A 20,916-nucleotide genomic window follows, 5' to 3' on the forward strand; every position below is an offset into this window, starting at 1 on the left:
GAAATGGGAAAAATATATACTAATTAGTTTCAGTCGTCGTCGTCGTCGTCGTCGTCGTCGTCGAGGGTTTAAGGTATTTACCAAAGGGGGGGGGTGATGGCTATGCTGGTGAGACGAGCTCGAATTGCTATTGGCTTTCTCAGGAGGAGCTCCTCCTTGGTTGTTGTCCAGCGTCGCGATTTCTCTCACAACCAGACCCTCTTTTCTCCCCGAGATCTCCAACCCGATTTGTCCTTGCCCCATTTTCTCAGGGATTCTCGTCGAGGCTTCGCTAAATCCAAAAAATCGAGTAGGTCTATGCCAGTTCATTTTTCATTTTTCCTTTTTCATTTGTTCAAGGATTGATTTTAAGGCAATTTCTTTCTTCAGCATCGGTGTTGGTCGACGTAGCTCCAGATATTGGGCCTAGCGTGAAAGAAACAGCCTCTTCACAGATGGAGGCAGCCATCGATGCCTTGTCGCGGGATTTAACTAAATTACGCACTGGAAGAGCTGCACCAGGTACCCTATAACCCACTCTTGTTGTGATGTGTTTTAACAGGAAGGAAGCTTTATGCTTTTCTTCTTCTGCTTCTCCCGCAGGAATGCTTGATCATATTATTGTCGAAACTGAGGGAGTCAAGATGCCTCTCAATCACTTAGCTTTGGTCTCTGTCCTCGATCCCAAAACTTTGTCTGTCAATCCTTATGATCCTGATGTCAGTACCCTTTCTTTCCTCCTGTCTTCATTTTCCGCAACCTTTTTAGTATAAACTTGGACATTGAATCAATCAATGTTAACAGAGTCCAACATCTTCTTCTTTTTTTTTTTGTCTACTGGCTTACTTACTTATTTCCCTCCAACAACAATCGCCTTAAAACTACCAGAGAGAAAGACAAAAGTGTGTTGCGTGTTTCGTTACATTTATCTTTGTTTTCTGCAGACTCTGAAAGAACTTGAGAAAGCAATCGTCTCTTCGCCATTAGGATTAAACCCCAAACTGGATGGGCAACGGCTCGTCGCATCTATCCCAGCGTACGGATTCACTACACTCAAACATCCTTCTCTGTCACATTTCGCTTTTTAGCACAACCGCCGAATCTGACTTGGCCTTCTTCTATTTTTTCCCCCTTGATGTTTTGAGCAGATTGACCAAGGAGCATGTCCAGGTAAAGTTTTTTAAAAAGTTCTCCATGTCTAGAGTTTAGCCTATGTGTTGAGCCTTGATGCTATGTGACCCTCCAGGCAATGTGCAAGATTGTAACAAAGTCCAGTGAAGCTGTGAAACAAAGCATAAGAAGAGCTCGGCAAAAGGTACTGCGAATTTGTAGAGCTCCATGGAAACTGTTAGCTGTATACTGTCTCCTATTCTCCATCCGAATCTAATTATCAGAGACATTTTTTCCAGGCACTGGACACGATAAGGAAAGCAGGCTCAAGTCTACCAAAAGATGAAGTGAAGAGACTGGAGAAGGAAGTGAGTGTCCTTGTGTATCATCTTTTCTGCAATTGGGTTTCCTTCTTTCATTATTGAAAATGGCGTCTTTCTTTCTCTTTGTGTTTTAATAAGGTTGAAGAGTTGACGAAGAAGTTTGTAAAGTCAGCAGAGGAAATGTGCAAGTCCAAAGAGAAAGAGATCACCACCCAAGCCTGATCTCATCACTACTACCCACCCATTACATTATGATCCATTACTAGCTGAAAAAGTTTCAGTCTTTTTTTTTACGGTACCTTGTACTTATAGATCCAAACGTTAAATCATTTTCAGTACGAAGATTTGTTTTGAATGTTCAATTTGATGGTGCTTGGAGGCGACTGATACAAAAGTGATGAAAGGGCCCAATAAATAAAGGCCTGGAAAAGTAACTCCATTAAACTGCCCCCTCTTTTTTTTTTTTTTTAATTGAGGCTACATTATATTGGTGGGAATGGGATTAGAGTTAGCAAAAGAATTCATATACAATTGGCTTTTGTAGTTGAAGAGAACTTTCCAAACTTGAAAACCAAGGTAAGTGAGGGTAGGAGATGAGTCAATTTTGTACCAATAATTTACATCATAATGAAATTGATGTTTTTTGTTGCAACCCTTTTCTATAATAATATTTTTCTACTTGCCAAGAATAATTCAATGATTGGATTCTCTTTTTTTTTAAGGGAAAAAAAAAGTATCAATATATTAATAAGCTTATATCTCAACATCCCAATTTCATAGTGCTTTTAAACTTATTTTAAAATTCATGTATATTTTACCCAAAACTCGGTCCATCTCTGAAGCAAAATTATATATAAAAAAAAAAACCGTCATCACCTACCACACAATCTTTAATTATGCATTTTTCTCACTAAAATGAATGAGTTTGTATATTGATGATATAAGCTGTATAGTTTGTCGGCAAAAATATATATATATACATATATGTATATGTGTATAACTTAAAACAAAACAATCAAAGACAGACAATCTTGCCCACTCGCATTTGTGTGTGTCGGAGGAAAAGGCAATCTAGCGAGTAGCGAGTATGAAAGAAACTTTTTCTGAACACGCGCTATCAAAGCGCGTCGAAACTCGCTTAATGAGGTCCTTTTTTTTTTTGTCACTAATGAGGTCCTTTTTCTAATCAGGACCGGAGATTCTTCGTAACGTCGCCGTTTGTGCACGATCAAACTTTTTTTTGTTCAGATTTTTTTTTTCTTTTTGTCATTTCCAAATGGGTGAGAAAATTCTCCTCTTTTTTCTTTTGGCATCATAATTTTTAATTCTTTCTATTTTCAATTTCCTGCTCTATAGATTCTTCATTCTTTCTCAGTGGCTCATATCCTCTGATTAACCAAAACGCACACAAGAAGAAGAGGAGAAGAAAAACAAAGGCTACGAAGATTGAAAAAATCATTCTTCTGTAAAAAAGAAGGAGAAGAAGAAGTATTCACATTTACATTGCATAGATTCTGCTGTTGTTTGGTATTCTCTCATATCACTTTGACGACTTCTTAGTGTTCTCCAGTGCTGCATTTTGCTATATAATCTCTGTGGGGTTTTCTCTTAAAGTTGCTTAGATCTGATGTAAGAGAAACAAAAACAAAATCAAAAACAAAACAAAACAAAAAGAGCGTCTCAGAAAATCTCTCGAAATGAGCTTTTTTTCATAGTTAGCTATTTTTGTACTTGTGGATTTTGGATCTTGTTCAATCAAACCAATAGTGAATATGGAAAACCAAATTAGCATAGATTTTACTTATAATATGTCGATGCATTGTCTAAACATTTAGCGCTTCGTTGGTTAATTTTCAGATTAAAGTTGAATGCTTTTGGTTAGGCAAAGCTTTCCTGGTTGTTAAAATCCAAGACTTTGTGTGCTTCTGAGTACTGATTCAAGACTTGATATTACAGTTTTTTATTGGCAAAATGGTTTTGGGGTTAAGCTCCAAGAACAGAAGAGGTTCATCGATACAAGTTGATTACCTGATCCACATTCATGACATCAAGCCTTGGCCACCTTCTCAGTCCCTTAGATCACTGCGCTCTGTTGTAATTCAATGGGAGAATGGTGACCGCAACTCTGGGACAACAAATGTCGTTGCTCCTTCCCTTGGATCTGTCATTGGCGAAGGCAAAATCGAATTCAACGAATCCTTCAAGCTTCCTGTGACCTTGTTGAAAGATGCGTCTGCTCGGAACAAGGGTGGTGATGTTTTCTTCAAGAACGTCTTGGAGCTCAATTTATACGAGCCTCGCAGAGAGAAAACACATCAACTCTTGGCAACTGCAACGATTGATTTGGCGGATTATGGTATTGTCAAAGACAGTCTGAGCTTAACTGCGCCAATGAACTGTAAAAGAAGCTACCGTAATACCACTCAGCCTGTTTTGTTCCTCACTGTTCAGCCCGTTGATAGACGCCGTGCCAGTTCTTCATCTAGGAACAGCTCCAAGGACGAAGCTACAAACGGTTGTGAATCTGTTTCTGCCTTGATGAACGAGGAATACTACAAGGAAGCTGAGATCACAGACGATGACATTTCCTCCCATTCCTCCTTGACGGTTTCGTCTTCAACTTTGGAGTCTAATGGTGCTTTTTCTGTGCGAGCTGAAGAGGTAAGTATGATGGCAACATTTGGATTCTCATTTGATATAATTTGGTTAGGTGGATGGAATGTTTCCAAACGGTTTGATGTCTTATTTGCAGGAAGAACATGAGAGGGTTAACAAGAATTCCACAGAAAGTGGCCACGAGAGATCACAATCAGTGTCTGAGAGCAGACAAGGAGAAATTGCTGACCACATTCCGTCACGTTCCTCATCAGTGGATCTATCTTCTGTGTTTAAACTCCCGGTGGACATTCCTGATTCTGTACCCAACACTTCTGTGTCTGAGATCGAGGACTGTGCTAATGTGTTCATAACGGATACTAATGAGAACTCTAAGCTGGTAAGCGGCAGCCAACACAATGACGGAGAGACCAAGTCTATGCCTTTCCAAATTGATGATCACTCGGGAAATGCTTCCCCTCGAGCTTCTGAGAATAGCCAAGATTTGACGAGTGATCAGGAATCAGAGAGTAGAGTTGAGAAATCAAGAAAGGCTAAGTCTGTTCGATCATCCCTGGATATTTCCCGGAGCAATAGCCGGTTGAGTCTATCCAGTGAAAAAAAAGAAGCTAGGGTGTATCCAAAGTCTACACGCGACACAACTTTGGAGAGCAAAGTCAAGAACTTGGAAAGTAAAGTAAAGAAGCTTGAGGGTGAGTTATGCGAGGCTGCAGCCATTGAGGCAGCTCTCTACTCCGTGGTTGCAGAGCATGGAAGTTCATCAACTAAAGTCCATGCGCCTGCTAGACGTCTTTTGAGGCTGTATCTTCATGCTTGTAGAGAAAAGCATCTTTCACGAAGAGCTAATGCGGCTAAAAGTGCCGTCTCCGGATTGGTTCTTGTCGCCAAAGCGTGCGGGAACGATGTCCCTAGGTATGTTGATATTCTACTTTGCTTGTATATCATTCTGAGTAAGCTTTCTCAGAGTTTTAAAAGAAATTATGATGTCTTTGGATCGCAGATTGACATTTTGGTTGTCAAACACTATCATTCTGAGGGAGATCATAAGTGATGCTAATGCAGAAGAGGAACTGCCTGTTTCTGCTGGTCCTGGACCAAGAAGAAGTAAAACTCAGATAGAAGAAACTGAGAAACGATCATCGTTGAGGTGGAAAGAGTCTTCTCTAAGCAAAAAGGACATTGAGAGTTTTGGTGCCTGGGATGACCCTAAAACATTTATAACAGCGCTTGAGAAGGTCGAAGCTTGGATCTTCTCACGGGTGGTTGAATCCATATGGTGGCAGGTAATGCTGCTAGGTTCTCTCTACTTCGTCTCCATTCTCTTAATCAATTATAATACAAATGTTATTGTCTTTTTGATTGCAGACTTTGACACCGCGTATGCAGTCTTCGGCAGCATCCAGTAGAGAATTTGATAAAGCCAATGGTTCTGCCTCGAAGAAAAGTTTTGGTAGAACTCCTAGCTCTGTGAACCAAGAGCAAGGTGACTTCTCATTAGAGCTTTGGAAAAAGGCTTTCAGGGATGCACACGAACGTTTGTGCCCTCTGCGAGCTAGTGGGCATGAATGCGGTTGTTTGCCCGTGCCTGCGCGTCTGGTAAGCATTTCTCCTTTTGAAGTTTTCACATTGAGACCTCAACTCTTTGATTTACAGACAAATGTCCACATCTTTGTAATGCAGATAATGGAACAGTGTGTGGCTCGGCTAGATGTCGCAATGTTCAATGCTATCCTTCGTGATTCTGACGAAAATTTTCCTACAGACCCTGTCTCTGATCCCATTGGAGACTCGAGGGTCTTGCCAATTCCTTGTACAACATCAAGTTTCGGTTCTGGGGCCCAGCTGAAAAACTCGGTCAGTGCACTCAGCTTAATTCCTAGGCAATGCCTTATAGTCTAGTCTCTGTAAAGCTTATGCATTTCTAATTATTAAACAGATAGGAAACTGGTCCAGGTGGCTCACTGATCTATTCGGCATCGATGACGAAGATGGTTGCAGCAGCGATGAAAATAGCTACGTTGATAGATCGTTCAAGACTTTCAATCTTCTCAAGGCATTAAGCGATCTAATGATGCTTCCAAAAGATATGCTACTCAACAGTTCTGTGAGAAAAGAGGTGCAAATGCTACACACACAACTCACAACATTATTTTATCTTGGTTTCGTGATAAAATTTATCTCTTGTCATTGTGAAGGTTTGCCCAATGTTTGGTGCACCGGTGATCAAGAGAGTGTTGAAGAATTTTGTCCCAGATGAGTTTTGCCCTGACCCAGTTCCTGATGCTGTACTTGAAGCTCTTGAATCCGAGGTGAGATGTTTTTATCTTTTTTAAGGATAAATCTAAGGTCAAGAATCAAATCTTACTAACAGAAACGTGATGCCACTTGTAGGAGGAAGCTGAGAAGGCTATGATCACAAGCTATCCATGCACTGCACCTCCTCTGGTGTACTCTCCACCTTCAGGGACTTCGATCTCCGCTATCCTTGGAGACTTTGGACAGCCTCAAGCGCCGCAGTTATGCAGGATCAGGTCTTCGGTTACAAGAAAAGCGTACACAAGCGATGACGAGCTTGATGAACTGAGTTCGCCGTTGGATGTTGTTGTTCTTCAACAGGCGGGTTCCAAGAAGGTCAATAATGGCGGTGCAGATGAGACAGTCAGGTATCAACTTCTGAGGGAGTGTTGGACGAACCGCGAATGATCAGGCATCGATGTGTTTTGTATTTTCAGTTCTCGCTTGCGACTGTTGTAAATGTCTTTGTCAGTTCGTTGTTGTTGGTGTTGCGATGTATAGAACGTAGCACAAACTTTATTCAAAAGTACCAGAGACATGTTGGAGCCAAATCTAGACTTGTAACGGTGATCTAGAGGGTACAAAGAATTATCACGAATAACATTAAGTTAAGAGAGAGGAATTCTTGCTATATATATAGACTCATTACAAGCTGTAGTGTCTCATCCACGTCACTATGGATCTCTCGCAAAACTTTTGAATTACATATTGTGAAAACAAAAAAAAACAAAAAAATCAAAAGAAAATTAGGTGGAGCCTGAAACAGACACATAAAAGAAAGATCAAAATTGATAAAGCGAAGCTTTGCGGAACACCATCAGAGGGTCAGCTTCTGTGAAGTCGCCAAATTAGCCTGCTTCAGATGCAGAGCTTCCAACAAGCCGTGCCATGTTTCTGCTGATGTGGCACCGCCGACATGAAAGTCCAGAAGTTTCCGCTGCTTCCTGTAGTACTCTTCCAGGGGCTTAACCTGATGCATCCCCACAAAGATTTTCACAACAGTTGAAACCAGATATAACAAAGACAAGGATCATAAACACCAACAAAAGTACCTCCTCTGCGTAGACACCGAGACTCTCCTTCCGAGCTTTGATTGCAACCGCTGAGTGTAACATAGAGCCGAGGAACTCCTGTCGAGGCAGAGCTGCTGCATTTAGAGCAGCTCGGTTTACCAGATGCTCCTCCGAGCATTTAAGATTCACAACGAGGTCAATCTGAGCGATTTGATCAAGAGTTTCCTGCAAAACATTCACAACTGTGTGAGGAATCAATAAAACCAAACCGCATATTTTTTAGAACCGAGAATCTGTACAAGATATGCTCGGAACAATCTAATGATAAGCGAGCGTTAAACCCTGATTCAAAACACAAACAAGTGTACTTTCATAAAGAAACTCACGGCTTGATTACGAGTGCGAGGAATTCCGTCAAGAATGAAACCCGTTTCCCCTCTGACAAACCCTTCTTCCAGCCTCTTTGATAGAAGAGCAAACACAACACCCTTTGGAACAAGCTTTCTTTCATTTACAGCACTTGCAATCTGTAAAACAGAGTTTGATTAGTTCCATAGGAAACAAGAGCCACTACGAACCAAAGCCTAGACAGGAACAGGAGATTCCTTGATTAATTGTAGCGAAGCCACTTATTAATGATAGATTCCTTGTAGTTATTGTTTTCATCCCTTGGAATTAAGTATGGTTCATTTAAAGCAGTTGGAATCAAAGTATCTAATCTTTAAAAGAGCACCAAATTGAATGTTAAAAGAGCAAGAATTCAATTCTTGAGAAGGAGACTTAGGAGAGAGTACCTGCTTGTAGAGAGAAGATCTAGGGTTGAGCTCTTGACGGACAAGCGATCCCATGGAAATGTGAGGAACTTGAAGAATGTTGGAGAGCCGCTCGGCGAAGACTTGCCGCAAGGCACCAGGCGCGCCCATCAGCACCCACTGGACTCCCCTCTCCGGCCCGGACCCATCCAAAGCGAGTCTCGGCTCCGCCAAACGGCGATCATCTCCGTACAGATGTTCGTCATCGGAGTCGTAGTCAAACTCCAACGCCGCCGCTGATCCGAAGGATCGACGCGTCGCTACGAGCCTTGGCAACGGCGAAACTCCTCTCACGCGGCTCAGCCATGCCATGTGTAAAGGCGTGGCGGCGGATTCTGAGAGGAGAGAGAGAGAGATGGGAAAGAATCAGCCACAGAGCTTAAAAGAGAGGAGAGAGAGAGAGAGAGGGGTTTGAATGGAGGCGAGGTTTAAGGAACACAAACAGCTGGACTATCTTCTCTCTGTCAATTAATTACCCCTCGCTTTCTCGATAATTCACGAAAATGCCACTCCCACTAAACTGTAGTCTTTCCCATGTGTTAAGTTCCTTATTCGTTGACCATTCCTTCTCTCTAGTTTGTCTCTTACCGTGACAAGAGTAGGCATATTGGCCACGCTAAAGCCCATACCTATAGGCCCAATTATATTCAACGGTTGATATTGTCAACGCACCACACTATTGTAGATTTTGTAGATAGCAAAAAGTAAAGAGATCATATATATACGGGGCGGGCTACTTGTACTATGTTCACATGATTGTTCATCATGATCACGAAGCTTCTTTAATAGAAGAATAGTCAAAAGTCAACGAAATCTTCATCGTCCTTTACCAACGAAATCACCAAGCAATTCTTTTATCCAATAAAAAGAAGAAAAAAAAAAAAAGGGGAAACTTGTCAACATAGAATTGAAAAGCCGCGGAAACTTAGCGTTTCTTTGTCCTTTGGAGCGCCTATAAAGAAGAAATTAACAAGTCCGTCCGTATTTGTAATAGTACGGTCCAGTTATATGATTTTTATAATTTTCAACGTTTATCAACAAACGTCTCTGGTCCATCTTCTATATATATAAGTATTCCACATTTCTATTGCCAAAAGTTCCAAGGACAAAAACGATAAAGTTATATTCGTATCGTTTATTTGCTTCTCTGATCAAGTCTTTTTTATCTTCCATGAAGAACAACAACGTTAACAAACGTGAAGAGTATCAAAGGGTGTTTAGTTGCTTTGACAAGAGCCAAGATGGGAAGGTTTCGTTTTCCACCATCGAAAGATGCGTGGATGCTATTAAGTACGGGAAAAAGGCAGCACCAGAAGAGACGGCTACGGAACCACAGACTCATAAATCGTTGGAACTCGAGGAATTCGTTAAGCTTGTGGAACAAGGACCAGAGGAAGACAAGGAGAAGGACTTGATGCAAGCTTTCAACTTGTATCAAGAGAGTCAAGGCATCACTCCTAAAAGTTTGAAAAGGATGCTAAGTTTGTTGGGCGAGTCCAAAAGCCTTCAAGATTGCGAGGTCATGATTTCCCATTTTGATACTAATAGGGATGGAATTATTAACTTCGATGAGTTTAGGGTCATGATGCGATAATATATATATATATATATATATATATTTCTGTAGTTACAAATGTATCATTCATCTATACTACTATTCTTCTTTACCAAAGGCTTGTAAGAACTCTCTGAAATTAAGGTATTCCCTCTCTCTATTACCGCCTCGTCTTCGTCTTCTTCATTGTCATCCACCAGCCTCGAAACCCTCTCTGCAATCTCAGCCGCGCTCGGCCTTAACTCGGGCTCTTCTGCAGTACAGTCTCTTGCAATTCTTGCTATTTCAAACGCGGAATCAACTGAATAGCTCTCTCCCAATGTGCTATCCATCACTTCCTTCAGCATTTCCTTCTTCCCCAGAACCGTTCTCAGTCTCTTCCACTCGGGAAGACAACTTTCTTGTGTCCCAAGAGATATCTCCTGTTCTTGTGTTTCAAGCAACATCTCAGGGGTATGTCCAGACAAAACCTCCATTACGATAATCCCGTATGCGAAAACGTCAGTAGCTGCAGACATAGAGCCTTCTAGAATGTTCTCCTCCGTCGCTAGTTCATCCCCTGCGCACTTTGACATCCCAAAGTTCCCGACTTTACCTCTGAGATCTTCATTCAAGAAGATGTTTCTGCTCTTGATGTTGCCGTGAACGTAGTTTATCCGATGCATATACTTTAAGGCGATGGCGACATCGTGACAGATCTTGATCCTCTGTTTCCATGCCAAGAAACAGTAACAAGACTCGATGAACTGATTCTTGATCGCCAGTTTGTTCTGAAGCCAATCCCACAGAGATCCATTCTTTGCATACTCGAAAACCAGGTAAGAACCCTCCTGACCGGTTTCTCTGAAACATGTCCCAAGAACCCTAATCAGATTGTGATTGTGATAGTGTGACTGATCGTTGAGAAGCCCAAAATCGAATCTTTTCATTGCATCAGCGCTCACTTGCTTTATAGCCAAGTCTTTGCCTTTGAGCGAACCGAAATAAACCGAACCCTTGATGTGATTGGTTGAGCTGAAATTCTCAGTGGCTTTCTCCAGCTCTTGGAACGCGTAAATCTCCAGAGGGGGCTTTCGCGGCGTTGTGGTGCCAACAGCGTTCTGAGAATCCAAAATCGAACCGTCCTGTGACCCTTCAAACGAGATTTTCTTGTCACTGGTGGTTCGGATGCTCAGACTAAGCTGCCGCGTCTCGGGGTCTTTATTGCTAATCCAGTTTTGCGTTTGCAGCCGCGTCTCTTTCTTCCAGTGTAAGTAACCGAACACCATCAGAGTGATAAGACCGCAAACTCCAGCAATCGCGCTGCTCACAGAGATCATGAGCTTCATCTTTGACCTTTTTCTCTTCCGGCGATTCTCGATCGTGGTGTTTTGTGATACGGGTTTCCCCGGTTTAGGCAACGGATGGAGAACCGGTTTGTGATCAAGAGGTATGAGAGCAGGCCTGAGCGGAAGCACTCCAGATTTGTTGTTTGCGGAGACAATCGCGTCCTCTGTTGTGTTGAACGTAACCGCCAGGCTGGAAACGCTGTCAACGTCACTCACGGGATATGTAACTAGAAATCTGGCGTTTGAAACGCCTTCTTCCGGACAAGAACACCTGACCGCCAAACGCAATGTAACGCTCTCGTCAAGGCTGTCCTCGGAAACTTGTGGATTCTTCTCTCTTATTGATCTGCAATGAAAATTAACACCCTTCGGAATATATATATATATATATATATATATATATATGTATGGACTCAATCGATAACCAAAAAGACCAAAAGAAACTCTTAATGAAGTATTCAGCGGCTCACAAGCACGTGGTCAAGCCTTGCAGAGATGCAGAGACAGAGCGAAAGGTGTCGCCTTTAACACAAGTTTTGAAGAGATGTGCCTCGTAGATCCTTCCATTACATCTGCAGTCAATCGGGATAAACAGTAACTGATGACCTTGCGGAGGAACGAATTCGTCAGCGTCGAGCCCCAGATGCACATGGTTGGGGAGAGAATTTGCTCTGAGAACGGCGAAAGTGTGACACTTTTGGAGGCTTGAGTGGCAAACATAGCTGGAAGTAGAGGTGGCTTCTTCTTCAGGGGAACAGCTAAGCAGATGATTGTGTGAAGTTGGAGAGAGAGACGATGTGGAGATGAAGAGCAAGAACACTACAAGACTTGTCATGCACTTCTTACTAACTGAACCAGCCATGTCACCCATTAACAATAGCTGCGGCATTACAATTGACGCCTATCTATGTATATACAGTCTTTGCTAAAGAGGAATCACAACTAATAGTTTGCGGATATTTTTCGATTTGACTTAACAATTGAATTGATTGATGTTGTACTCGACAGGAGGGGTGGCTCCTATTAATCCCAAGTAAGTTTATACGTACAACAACAAAAATTATTTAACTAATTAATTAATTAACTAGAAAGGACATCTTCTTGTGCTTGGAACTTTTTCTTCGTAAACTCAACAACATTCACAACGTGCAAAGTCCAAGCTAAGTGAATCTCACTTTGTCCTAAGAAAGATTATATTATATTTAGGTATGCGATTTCGACTGTTTCTCGGAACAGGGTTTAGGCCGAGTTAGGACCCACTTTTTCATTTTTGTTGGCGTATCATCTTAGAGTCATGATGGTCCATGTTTCCTTAACTTTATGATAATTCTTTTTACATCGGGTCGAAAGCATGTGCAATAGTTTATAGAGTTCAAAGGTCCAAATTTTCGGAATTGATTCATACCTAAACTTTTATCATTTGAACGTAGCTTACAAAATGATAACCACAAGAATTTGAACACGTATCCATTATTCCATTTTGTGTTAATCTATTGCCTTACTGGTTGAGAAGCAAACACTAGCCCTGCCCATTGTAGTTCAAGCTAGTTAGGACTTCTGATGTAGCGACAATATGCTTTAGTATTTTGTCTTGGGCCAATATCATTCAGAAATTGAGAAGACTGTTTACGAAATGTGACAAGAAAAGTTGAAAGATTTCAAGCCACCTTATACGGTCATTCCAGAAGAAATATATAAAAAAATAAGACCGAACCTTTAAGATCGATCCAATGGTTTGGTCAAGTAAAATCCAAAACATATAGTGTGTGGAGAATGATTTGGAATTTGATAGTAGGGGGGGAAACAAAAACAGGAAGACACAAAAACATTATCAAGAAGCTGAAAAGACATGCAAAACAAAGCAAGGACGACAAAACATCAAGGAGCCAAAAGGCTAAGTACTCTTTAGGTCCAATTTGCAATAAATCCCTAAGTTGACCCCAAAAGAACAAGGAATAAAGATTAAAACATATTTTTAACGATTTTAAAACTTTTAATTTTTCTTCAAAATACTAATACCTTATGATAAAGTGATCGAATACATTGGAATTTACCCTTAAAACTTAGTACCCAATTCCTAATAAGTAAAATACCCGGCCGTAAACAATATCGTGCGTGCTCTGTACTAGATCCCATTGTATAGTCTTGTGTTGAGGGAATTAATAATTCAAAAAATGACGTGTTACAGTTCTTGGAACCAAGACTATTTATACATCACGATTCACGAAAAATGGAGGACCAACTTTTTGAACCCTGAGAGAAACGAAGAGATACCGTATTCCGATGTGAATACGACGCCGGTTAAGCACCACCGCCACCACGTGCAACTTCCATATTTTCCATTTAAAGTAATACTCCCTCTGTTTTATTATAGTTGATTTTCTAGGTTTTTTTTCTTGTTTCATAATATTTGATTTTCTACATCTAATTAATGCACATCTTTTCTTTAAGTTGAATAAATCATATTTATGCATGTTGCTTTACAAAACTTATTAATTGTAAACATTAATTAAAAGAAAGGAGATGAAAAGCTCAGGTTAAAGTAAAAACCAGTAATAGTAATAAAAGTAATGAAATTAATTATAAAAATAACATAATTAAACAAAATAAACAGCAAATAATTGAGCATTTATAACTTTCTTAATCTGTATGTAAATATTCAGAAAATCAACTATTAATGAAATAGAGGGAGTAATAATTTAAAAAAAAAATGAATTATTAGCTAAAAGACTTGAAAGGCATATGCTATAAAATACTTGTGCATTAACTTAATCTGGATCATCCGTTTGGCCTCCGCCGCTAGATTTGCAGGATCCGAACATCATCTTTCCGACTAACTGTATATATGGTAGACAAATGATCTGCGTTACTAGCCGTTAGGTGTTTTCTTTATAATGGCAGTTGGGTCAACCCGACTCTCGACCCGGCTTCGACCAAATCTTACGCGTCTGATGACCTGGAAGAGGAATAGAGGATGGTGGCTGATAATTACATACTATGTGTTTCTTTTGGTTTACATCTTTGAACTGTAGACCTTTATGGCAATCACCACGCAGCCCAATTTTTATACGACTCAATAACATTTGGCCCAATCAATCATATTTTTTTCTGTACCTCGGACCCAATCAATCATCTTCCATAATCTTTTATCTGGTCAACGTCAGGATGACCATTTTTTCAAATTTTGGAATTTATTATTTATTTGTCATCTTTTATTTTTTTTTATTTTTTTAGACGACATATTTGTCATCTCTTATAAAACAACGAGATGATATTAAACTTATATTTATCCTAACCGGCAAATGAAATTCTAGATAATTCTAAATTAGATGTGAGAGCGACAAACATTTGAGACTTGAAGCATGAAACACAAGAACAGCAGCAAAATGTAAGAACGAGTCAAAAAAGTAAACAATTAATATAAATCAGGAAATTTGAGAGAGGGGCGAGCCCACATTATAATGTTAGGACCAATACGAACCCATAACCTAAATATCAATACAGGGGACAATTAAGACACTTACCAAATCGAAAACTGCTCCTTTTTTGTGCTCAATTAACTTCACTTTGAAGCCCCAATCTCACACACTCACTGTCCTTCTCTCTCTCTCCTCTTTGCTTCTTCATCTTCCTTTCTTTCTCTCTTGTCTATGCCTTTTAGATTCCCTAAACCCATTTCCTCTCTCTCTCTCTCTCTCCCTCTCTCCCAACAGAATTCTCTCTCTATACACACGCACGTACACGAGTGATCAATCTTCAGATGGGTTCGTGTGTCTCCTCTTCTCACAACGACAGGAGCTACTCCGCCTCTGATTCTGCCGCAAAGCTTGCGGCTTTAATCTCTAAATCCGAGACGATCACAACCACGACATCGCCGGTCAAGAATGACGTCATGATCAGTGGGAACTCTCTGATAATAGATTCCGGCCGTCGGGGTTCATCAGGTGTATATATATATATTATTTACATATGATCATATATAATTCTTTGCGTTTGAGTTATTTAAAATATAGTATTCTTTGTTCTTGTTTTATCTAGAAAGTTTCTAGATAATTTAAGTTGGTAGTGATCGATTGGTTGCTTTTGTGCCGACAAATGTAAAGTCGTTAGCTTTTTTAGACCCAATCAAGATGATTTAGGATTTACACTAATTCGGTTACAATATCGTATATTGAGTTATAAGCATTATAAGATGAAATTAAGTACTTTTTTAATCTGATCAAAATTGTTGTGATGATGGTAATGAGCATGGGTAAATGTGCAACGGGGTCTATCTATCTATCTATACACTACATAATAGCACCACATGGACTATGGTGAAGCATACGCTAGAGGTTAGAATGTCTTCAAGGCATTTTTTTTTTCTTTCGAAGTCTTCAAGGCATAGACACTAGACAGTTTAACGATATGTGTGAATGATATATATATATATATATATATATATATATGGACCACACTTCAAGTTGCAACTTTCATAAATAATTAAAAAGTCTTTGGTTAATAAATGTATGATGCAGAAACGTTTTGTTAAATATTTACAACAACCATATGTATAGTTAGGGGTGCAGCTAGTGCATTCACTCAAAACTTCGAAAACCTTTAAAGTTTAAAACTATCATCCTCTTTCTTGTGACAAATTACAATATATGATATACCATTGATTTGGAATGTTTTATAAGGTAATAAAGAGGAGGTGATGTTTTTCGATTCAAGGGGGTGGCTTGATTCTGACTGTGAAGATGATTTCATGAGCGTTGATGGTGGTACGACTTCAACGTTTACTTAGATTATATTTAAAAAATCTACATCTTGATTTTTTTCCGAAAAATAATGAATTGATGATGTTAATTTGATGAAAATAACTGCAGAGTTTACGCCTTCGCGAGGAACAACACCGGTGCATCACAAATTCTCTGACCAAAGTACTCAGAAAGCAAAAACAGATGAGATAAAACATGAAGAAGAACTGTCCCCGACCGACAACAAGAAGAGACTCCTCGAACTATTCAAAGAGACACAAGAAGAAGATGAGGATGAAGAAGAGGATGACGTGGCAGAAGGCAAAGCTAGAGCATGTCTCTGGCTAAGAACACCGGTCAGATCCTCTGCGCCGGCGACTCCTTATAATATTAATGACAGAGAAAGAAAACAACTCAAGAGGGTGAGATCGGAGGCTCACGGCGGCTGCATTCTGCGTTTGGTATCTTGTAGCAGCTTCACTGAGCGTCGACGGAGGATGATGAATCATACACCCATTGACGTCCAACGCTAATAACACCCAAGAAGACAAAAACAGAACAACTTAATTAAACTACTACTATACATTCTGTTTCTTAATTTGTCCCTTTTTTTTGGTTGTCTTTTCAAAGGATCGAACAATGTTCTCATTTCAGCTCATAATGATTATTACAGTTGTAACGCACTCTTTTCCTTATTTTTCCATAAGATTATTTGTAATTTTAGCTTTGCAATCACTCAAATTAATTGATGACACTGAAAATAAAAACAGATATTTAAACCTGACTTTGGAAAATAATTAAATCTATTATATAATAGGAGAGTTTTCTCTCCATTTAGGATGTCCACATCAGTATAAGAAGAAAATTACAATGAATAACTCAATTAATTCATACACTTTAAATAGTATTATTTTCATTTAAAAATAAAATAAAAACACTAATACTAAAGTTAATGACTTCATTAATTCACACATTGTTTATAATCATTATTTTTATCAAAAAGAAGCAGAGAAAAAGCTAGAAAAAATAAAAATAAAAAGTAGTTAAAGAAAAAGATGATGAAAATGAAACTCAAGACGACGAAAAAGAATAAGAAAAAAGAAGAAGATGAAAAAATCAAAATATAAAGAAAAACATGTAGATGAAGATGAAATAGAAGATGAAGAATACATACACGGGATAAGTAAATATAAGAAAAACAAAATTAGAAAAAAAGATGAAGAAAAACAAAAAAGAAAAGAAATAGAAGTTGAAGAAGATGAAGATGAAGAAAAAAAGGATAAAGAAGAAGAGGAAGAAGAACTCAAGCTGATGAAGAGGAATTTAAGAAAATACGAAGACAAAAATGTTAAAGATGAGAAAAGAGACCGAAAATGAAAAATAATATACTATCTTAATATGATGATGGAGAAAAAGTATAATAAAATCAAGAAAATAAGAAAAAGAATATGATGAATTAGCTGTTTAAAAATAAAATATGATGAAAGTCTATACCCACAAAATTTAATATTAACATATATTTAAAAAATATATATATACATATATATTTATATTCATATCTAGTATATTTAGTACAAATAAATAAAATAAAATAAATTTTAGTATAAAGATGCAGACAAAAAAATTAAAATAACAAATTATGAGAATATGAGAAAATAAAGATAGAGAAAGAAAAAATTTGTTGTTATATAGAAACACTATTAAAAATAATTAATAGAATACAAGCATTGTTAACACAATGCAAACCATAAAAATTATTTATTAAACAAAGAAAAAAAACTTATCAAATAAATTCTTTTTAAGAAATAGCAGAACATACGTTTAAATCCGCGCGAAGCGCGGACTCAACCCTAGTTGCTTTAATAAGCAAGTTGAACATTGATTCTAAATTTCTAATTGATTCTAAAAAAAGTACTTACAATCCATTTCCTATTCGTAGATCATATAAAAATTACTGTATTTCTCTTACCAGGAAATCAGCCATTTGGATTTGGTGACACTAAGAACTTGATATTTTGATGCTATAATTGGAAATACAGCTTAAGATTATACGTTACTTTTTAGATTTTCCCTAAATAAATCGATATATTATAGCAAAACATCTATAAATATTTCTGACTGCATATAATCTGCCCATTATACATGTTCCTAATTAACAGCACATTTTGACTGAAACCTAAGAAGAAGAAAAAAAAGGCATATATATAACTGTTTGGAGAATAGAGGTCGACAGGTTCCCAAATCCTAAATAGATTATTATTAGAGTAACTAACTAATAGAGTGGAATGCAATCATCTAATGAAAAAGCCATCGAACTTTTATGGTTTCTTCTTGTTTTGTTTGCTGTTAACCATGTGATCATTTGCATCGAAGCTGGAAGCAACTCCAAATGGATCAACTCCACGGCGACAATGTCTGCGCAAACATTCGAATCTACATCTCCATTACCCGTGGAGACAACCTTCAAGTTTCCATCTCCATTGCCTGTTATCCTTCCGGGTCCGGGTCAGGGAGGTGAGAGAAATTTTGGGAAAGGAAAGATAGATCTGGGAGGCCTTGAGGTGATCCAAGTCTCCATCTCAACGACAACGTCCAAGAGAGTATGGAGAACATTTGAAGGAGGGCCGGAAAACATGGGAGCCAGCATCTTCGAACCAGTTAACCTTCCTGCTGGCTTCTTCAAGATTGGTTTCTATGCACAGCCCAACAACCGTATGCTTTTCGGTTGGGTACTTGTTGCAAGAGACGTATCTGGGAATAGCCTGAGAGCACCCGTCGACTACATCCAAGTCGGGAACACAAACTCCATCAATGTCAAGCAAGACGGGCCTGCATATATTTGGCAGCCCCTGTGCCCCAATGGGTACCAAGCGGTAGGCCTATCTGTCACGACATCTCCTACGAAGCCCACTTTAAGACAGGAGGAATCTATAAGCTGTGTTCGATCGGATCTGACGGAACAGAGCGAGGCCGATAATACATGGGTATGGGGGATAAAAGAGATGACTACTTTGTCTGGCTCGAGACCGGCTAAGAGAGGAACAGAAGCAACAGGTGTGTACACGGGGACATTCAGCTTTCAGCAACAAAACTTTCCTCCTCCGTCTTTATCCTGCTTGAGAAACACAAGATTGTTTGACAGCTTGTCTAGCATGCCAAGCGAAGATCAGACCAGAGATTTGTTCCGAGCCTACTCTCCCTGGATATATTTTCATCCGAGAGAGGAGTTTCTTCCTTCCTCTGTCGACTGGGTTTTCTCCAATGGTGCCTTGTTATACCAGAAAGGTAACGAATCCAACCCCGTCCCTGTGAAACCAAACGGTTCAAACCTTCCGCAAGGCGGCTCCGACGATGACTTGTACTGGTTGGACTATCCGGCGGATGAGGGCGCGAGGGAAAGGCTGAAGAGGGGAGACTTAGGAAACAACAAGGTGTATCTACACGTCAAACCAATGTTTGGAGCCACTTTCACTGACATTGTCGTCTGGATATTCTGTCCTTTCAATGGCAATGCCCGCCTCAAGTTCTTGTTCATAAAGAGCCTGTCGCTAGGGGATATCGGGGAACACATCGGAGACTGGGAACACGTTACGTTGCGCATCAGCAACTTCAACGGCGAGTTATGGCGCGTCTACTTCTCGGAGCACAGTGGAGGAACTCTAGTGGAGGCATGCGATCTAGAGTTTCAAGGTGGAAACAAACCCGTGGCTTACTCGTCTCTTCACGGACACGCCATGTTCTCGAGGCCAGGGGTCGTGGTGCAAGGCGGGCAAGACGGAAACAACGGCGTAAGGAACGACATGGCAAAGAGTGACAAGTTCTTTGACGCTGGTGCTGGATATGAGGTGGTTGCGGGACCCGGGATCGTGGAGCCACCGTGGCTCAACTATTTAAGGAAATGGGGACCAATCGTTCGACATGACATTGAAAAGACCCTTGACGGCATCGCCAAGACATTGCCGGGACTTTTGCGTAAGAAGTTGCGAAACCTCATCAACAAAATTCCTCGTGAATTGCTTCAAGGAGAGGGCCCCACAGGACCAAAAGTCAAAACGTCTTGGACCGCTGATGAATAGCTTTCATTCATTCGTATCATATCTTAATTTTGGATCCTCCATCGGACAGAGCCGACCAATTGATGAGAAACTAAAATAAAAGAATGAAATTCTGCTTTCGAGTTTTTCGGCTCATCTCGGTCTATTTGACTAGTAGAAAACAAAACCAGCTAGGCTTTGTTTTCAAATATCAATGCAGCAGGGAAATTGAAAAGATATGTTGTTTTGTTATGTAGAGGGCGTTGACGCCTTGATCGAATCTCAGACCAATTTGCTGAACTTTGTACCATGAGAAGCTTTCACTTCAAAGTCATGAAGGACAGCTTCTCTCTCTCTCTCTCTCTATTTTCCTTTAATTTAGGTTATTTTTTGCCATCAAACATCATCATTACAATTTACGACCAACTAGTTAATTTTGATATGTAAGCGGGTAAAGATTAGTATTGTGTTTGAACACCTTTTGTATAGTAGCCCTCAGCCCATAATAATATAATAAAAATGTAAAAGGGTCGAAAAAATGCGTTGGTTGGTTTTACTTTTTACCCAAAGAAAAAAAGAGAAAAAAAAAACGCAAACATTATTACATTAATTTTTTTAAAACAAAACTAGTAATCATATTCTAAAACAAATAAATAAATTGTTTGAGAATGCAAATCTGGTTCTCCTCATCGAGATCCATCTCTCCGGCGAACACGGACTTGCATCCCACCAGCCATGTGAGCCGTGAGCATTGGCACAAAACCCGGTTTGGACGAACCGATCTGTTCAATCTCAAACCGGTCTAGCATCGAAGCCACAACGTATTTCATCTGCACGTACGCCATCTCTTCCCCGAGACAAACCCTCGGACCGGCTTGAAAAACCGGAAACTTGAACGGATTCACTTTCTTCAAAACTCTGGTTGTACCAATACAAGACTCAACCCACCGGTTTGGTTTGAAGTCATCCCAATCTTTCCCCCAAAGCTCCTCCATTCGACCCATCCCATATGGAAAATAAGTGACACGGTCACCGGCACGAACGGCCGTGCGGTCAGGTAACCGGTCATCGGTTAGGGCGTGTTTGGAATCCCACGGCACCGGAGGAAACAA

General features: G+C 39.7%; 7 protein-coding genes across 7 annotated transcripts; 5 read left to right on the forward strand and 2 right to left on the reverse strand.

The window, feature by feature from the left end:
* LOC18024180 (ribosome-recycling factor) lies at nucleotides 1–1,854 on the forward strand. Its single transcript, XM_006408486.2, has 8 exons — nucleotides 1–289; nucleotides 370–501; nucleotides 583–698; nucleotides 924–1,015; nucleotides 1,128–1,149; nucleotides 1,226–1,294; nucleotides 1,389–1,457; nucleotides 1,551–1,854. The coding sequence occupies exons 1-8, from the start codon at nucleotides 97–99 to the stop codon at nucleotides 1,632–1,634; spliced, it is 777 nt and encodes a 258-aa protein (XP_006408549.1). The 5' UTR covers nucleotides 1–96; the 3' UTR covers nucleotides 1,635–1,854.
* An 867-nt stretch (nucleotides 1,855–2,721) lies between these two features.
* On the forward strand, nucleotides 2,722–6,939 carry LOC18024181. Its single transcript, XM_006408487.2, has 9 exons — nucleotides 2,722–2,939; nucleotides 3,369–4,073; nucleotides 4,165–4,940; nucleotides 5,029–5,311; nucleotides 5,394–5,624; nucleotides 5,709–5,882; nucleotides 5,965–6,144; nucleotides 6,224–6,337; nucleotides 6,420–6,939. The coding sequence occupies exons 2-9, from the start codon at nucleotides 3,384–3,386 to the stop codon at nucleotides 6,729–6,731; spliced, it is 2,760 nt and encodes a 919-aa protein (XP_006408550.1). The 5' UTR covers nucleotides 2,722–2,939; nucleotides 3,369–3,383; the 3' UTR covers nucleotides 6,732–6,939.
* Nucleotides 6,906–8,554, reverse strand: LOC18024182 (probable adenylate kinase 7, mitochondrial). The gene is made up of 4 exons (XM_006408488.2): nucleotides 8,131–8,554; nucleotides 7,723–7,863; nucleotides 7,376–7,561; nucleotides 6,906–7,293 (listed from the first exon to the last, which is right to left on the reverse strand). The coding sequence occupies exons 1-4, from the start codon at nucleotides 8,458–8,460 to the stop codon at nucleotides 7,141–7,143; spliced, it is 810 nt and encodes a 269-aa protein (XP_006408551.1). The 5' UTR covers nucleotides 8,461–8,554; the 3' UTR covers nucleotides 6,906–7,140.
* A 598-nt stretch (nucleotides 8,555–9,152) lies between these two features.
* Nucleotides 9,153–9,866, forward strand: LOC18024183 (probable calcium-binding protein CML40). Its single transcript, XM_006408490.2, has one exon. It carries the CDS (start codon nucleotides 9,320–9,322, stop codon nucleotides 9,740–9,742), a length of 423 nt encoding a protein of 140 aa, XP_006408553.1. The 5' UTR covers nucleotides 9,153–9,319; the 3' UTR covers nucleotides 9,743–9,866.
* Nucleotides 9,775–12,077, reverse strand: LOC18024185 (protein LYK2). Its single transcript, XM_006408489.2, has 2 exons — nucleotides 11,502–12,077; nucleotides 9,775–11,377 (listed from the first exon to the last, which is right to left on the reverse strand). The coding sequence occupies exons 1-2, from the start codon at nucleotides 11,918–11,920 to the stop codon at nucleotides 9,787–9,789; spliced, it is 2,010 nt and encodes a 669-aa protein (XP_006408552.1). The 5' UTR covers nucleotides 11,921–12,077; the 3' UTR covers nucleotides 9,775–9,786.
* Nucleotides 12,078–14,611: 2,534 nt separating this feature from the next.
* On the forward strand, nucleotides 14,612–16,453 carry LOC18024184 (uncharacterized protein At3g27210). Its single transcript, XM_006408491.2, has 3 exons — nucleotides 14,612–14,975; nucleotides 15,711–15,794; nucleotides 15,900–16,453. The coding sequence occupies exons 1-3, from the start codon at nucleotides 14,792–14,794 to the stop codon at nucleotides 16,301–16,303; spliced, it is 672 nt and encodes a 223-aa protein (XP_006408554.1). The 5' UTR covers nucleotides 14,612–14,791; the 3' UTR covers nucleotides 16,304–16,453.
* Nucleotides 16,454–18,055: 1,602 nt separating this feature from the next.
* LOC18024186 lies at nucleotides 18,056–19,896 on the forward strand. Its single transcript, XM_006408492.2, has one exon. It carries the CDS (start codon nucleotides 18,056–18,058, stop codon nucleotides 19,844–19,846), a length of 1,791 nt encoding a protein of 596 aa, XP_006408555.1. The 3' UTR covers nucleotides 19,847–19,896.
* Nucleotides 19,897–20,916: the final 1,020 nt, after the last annotated feature.

Source organism: Eutrema salsugineum, unplaced genomic scaffold (genome assembly GCF_000478725.1).
Source record: "Eutrema salsugineum unplaced genomic scaffold, Eutsalg1_0 scaffold_13, whole genome shotgun sequence".
NCBI classification, from domain to species: Eukaryota; Viridiplantae; Streptophyta; class Magnoliopsida; order Brassicales; family Brassicaceae; genus Eutrema; species Eutrema salsugineum.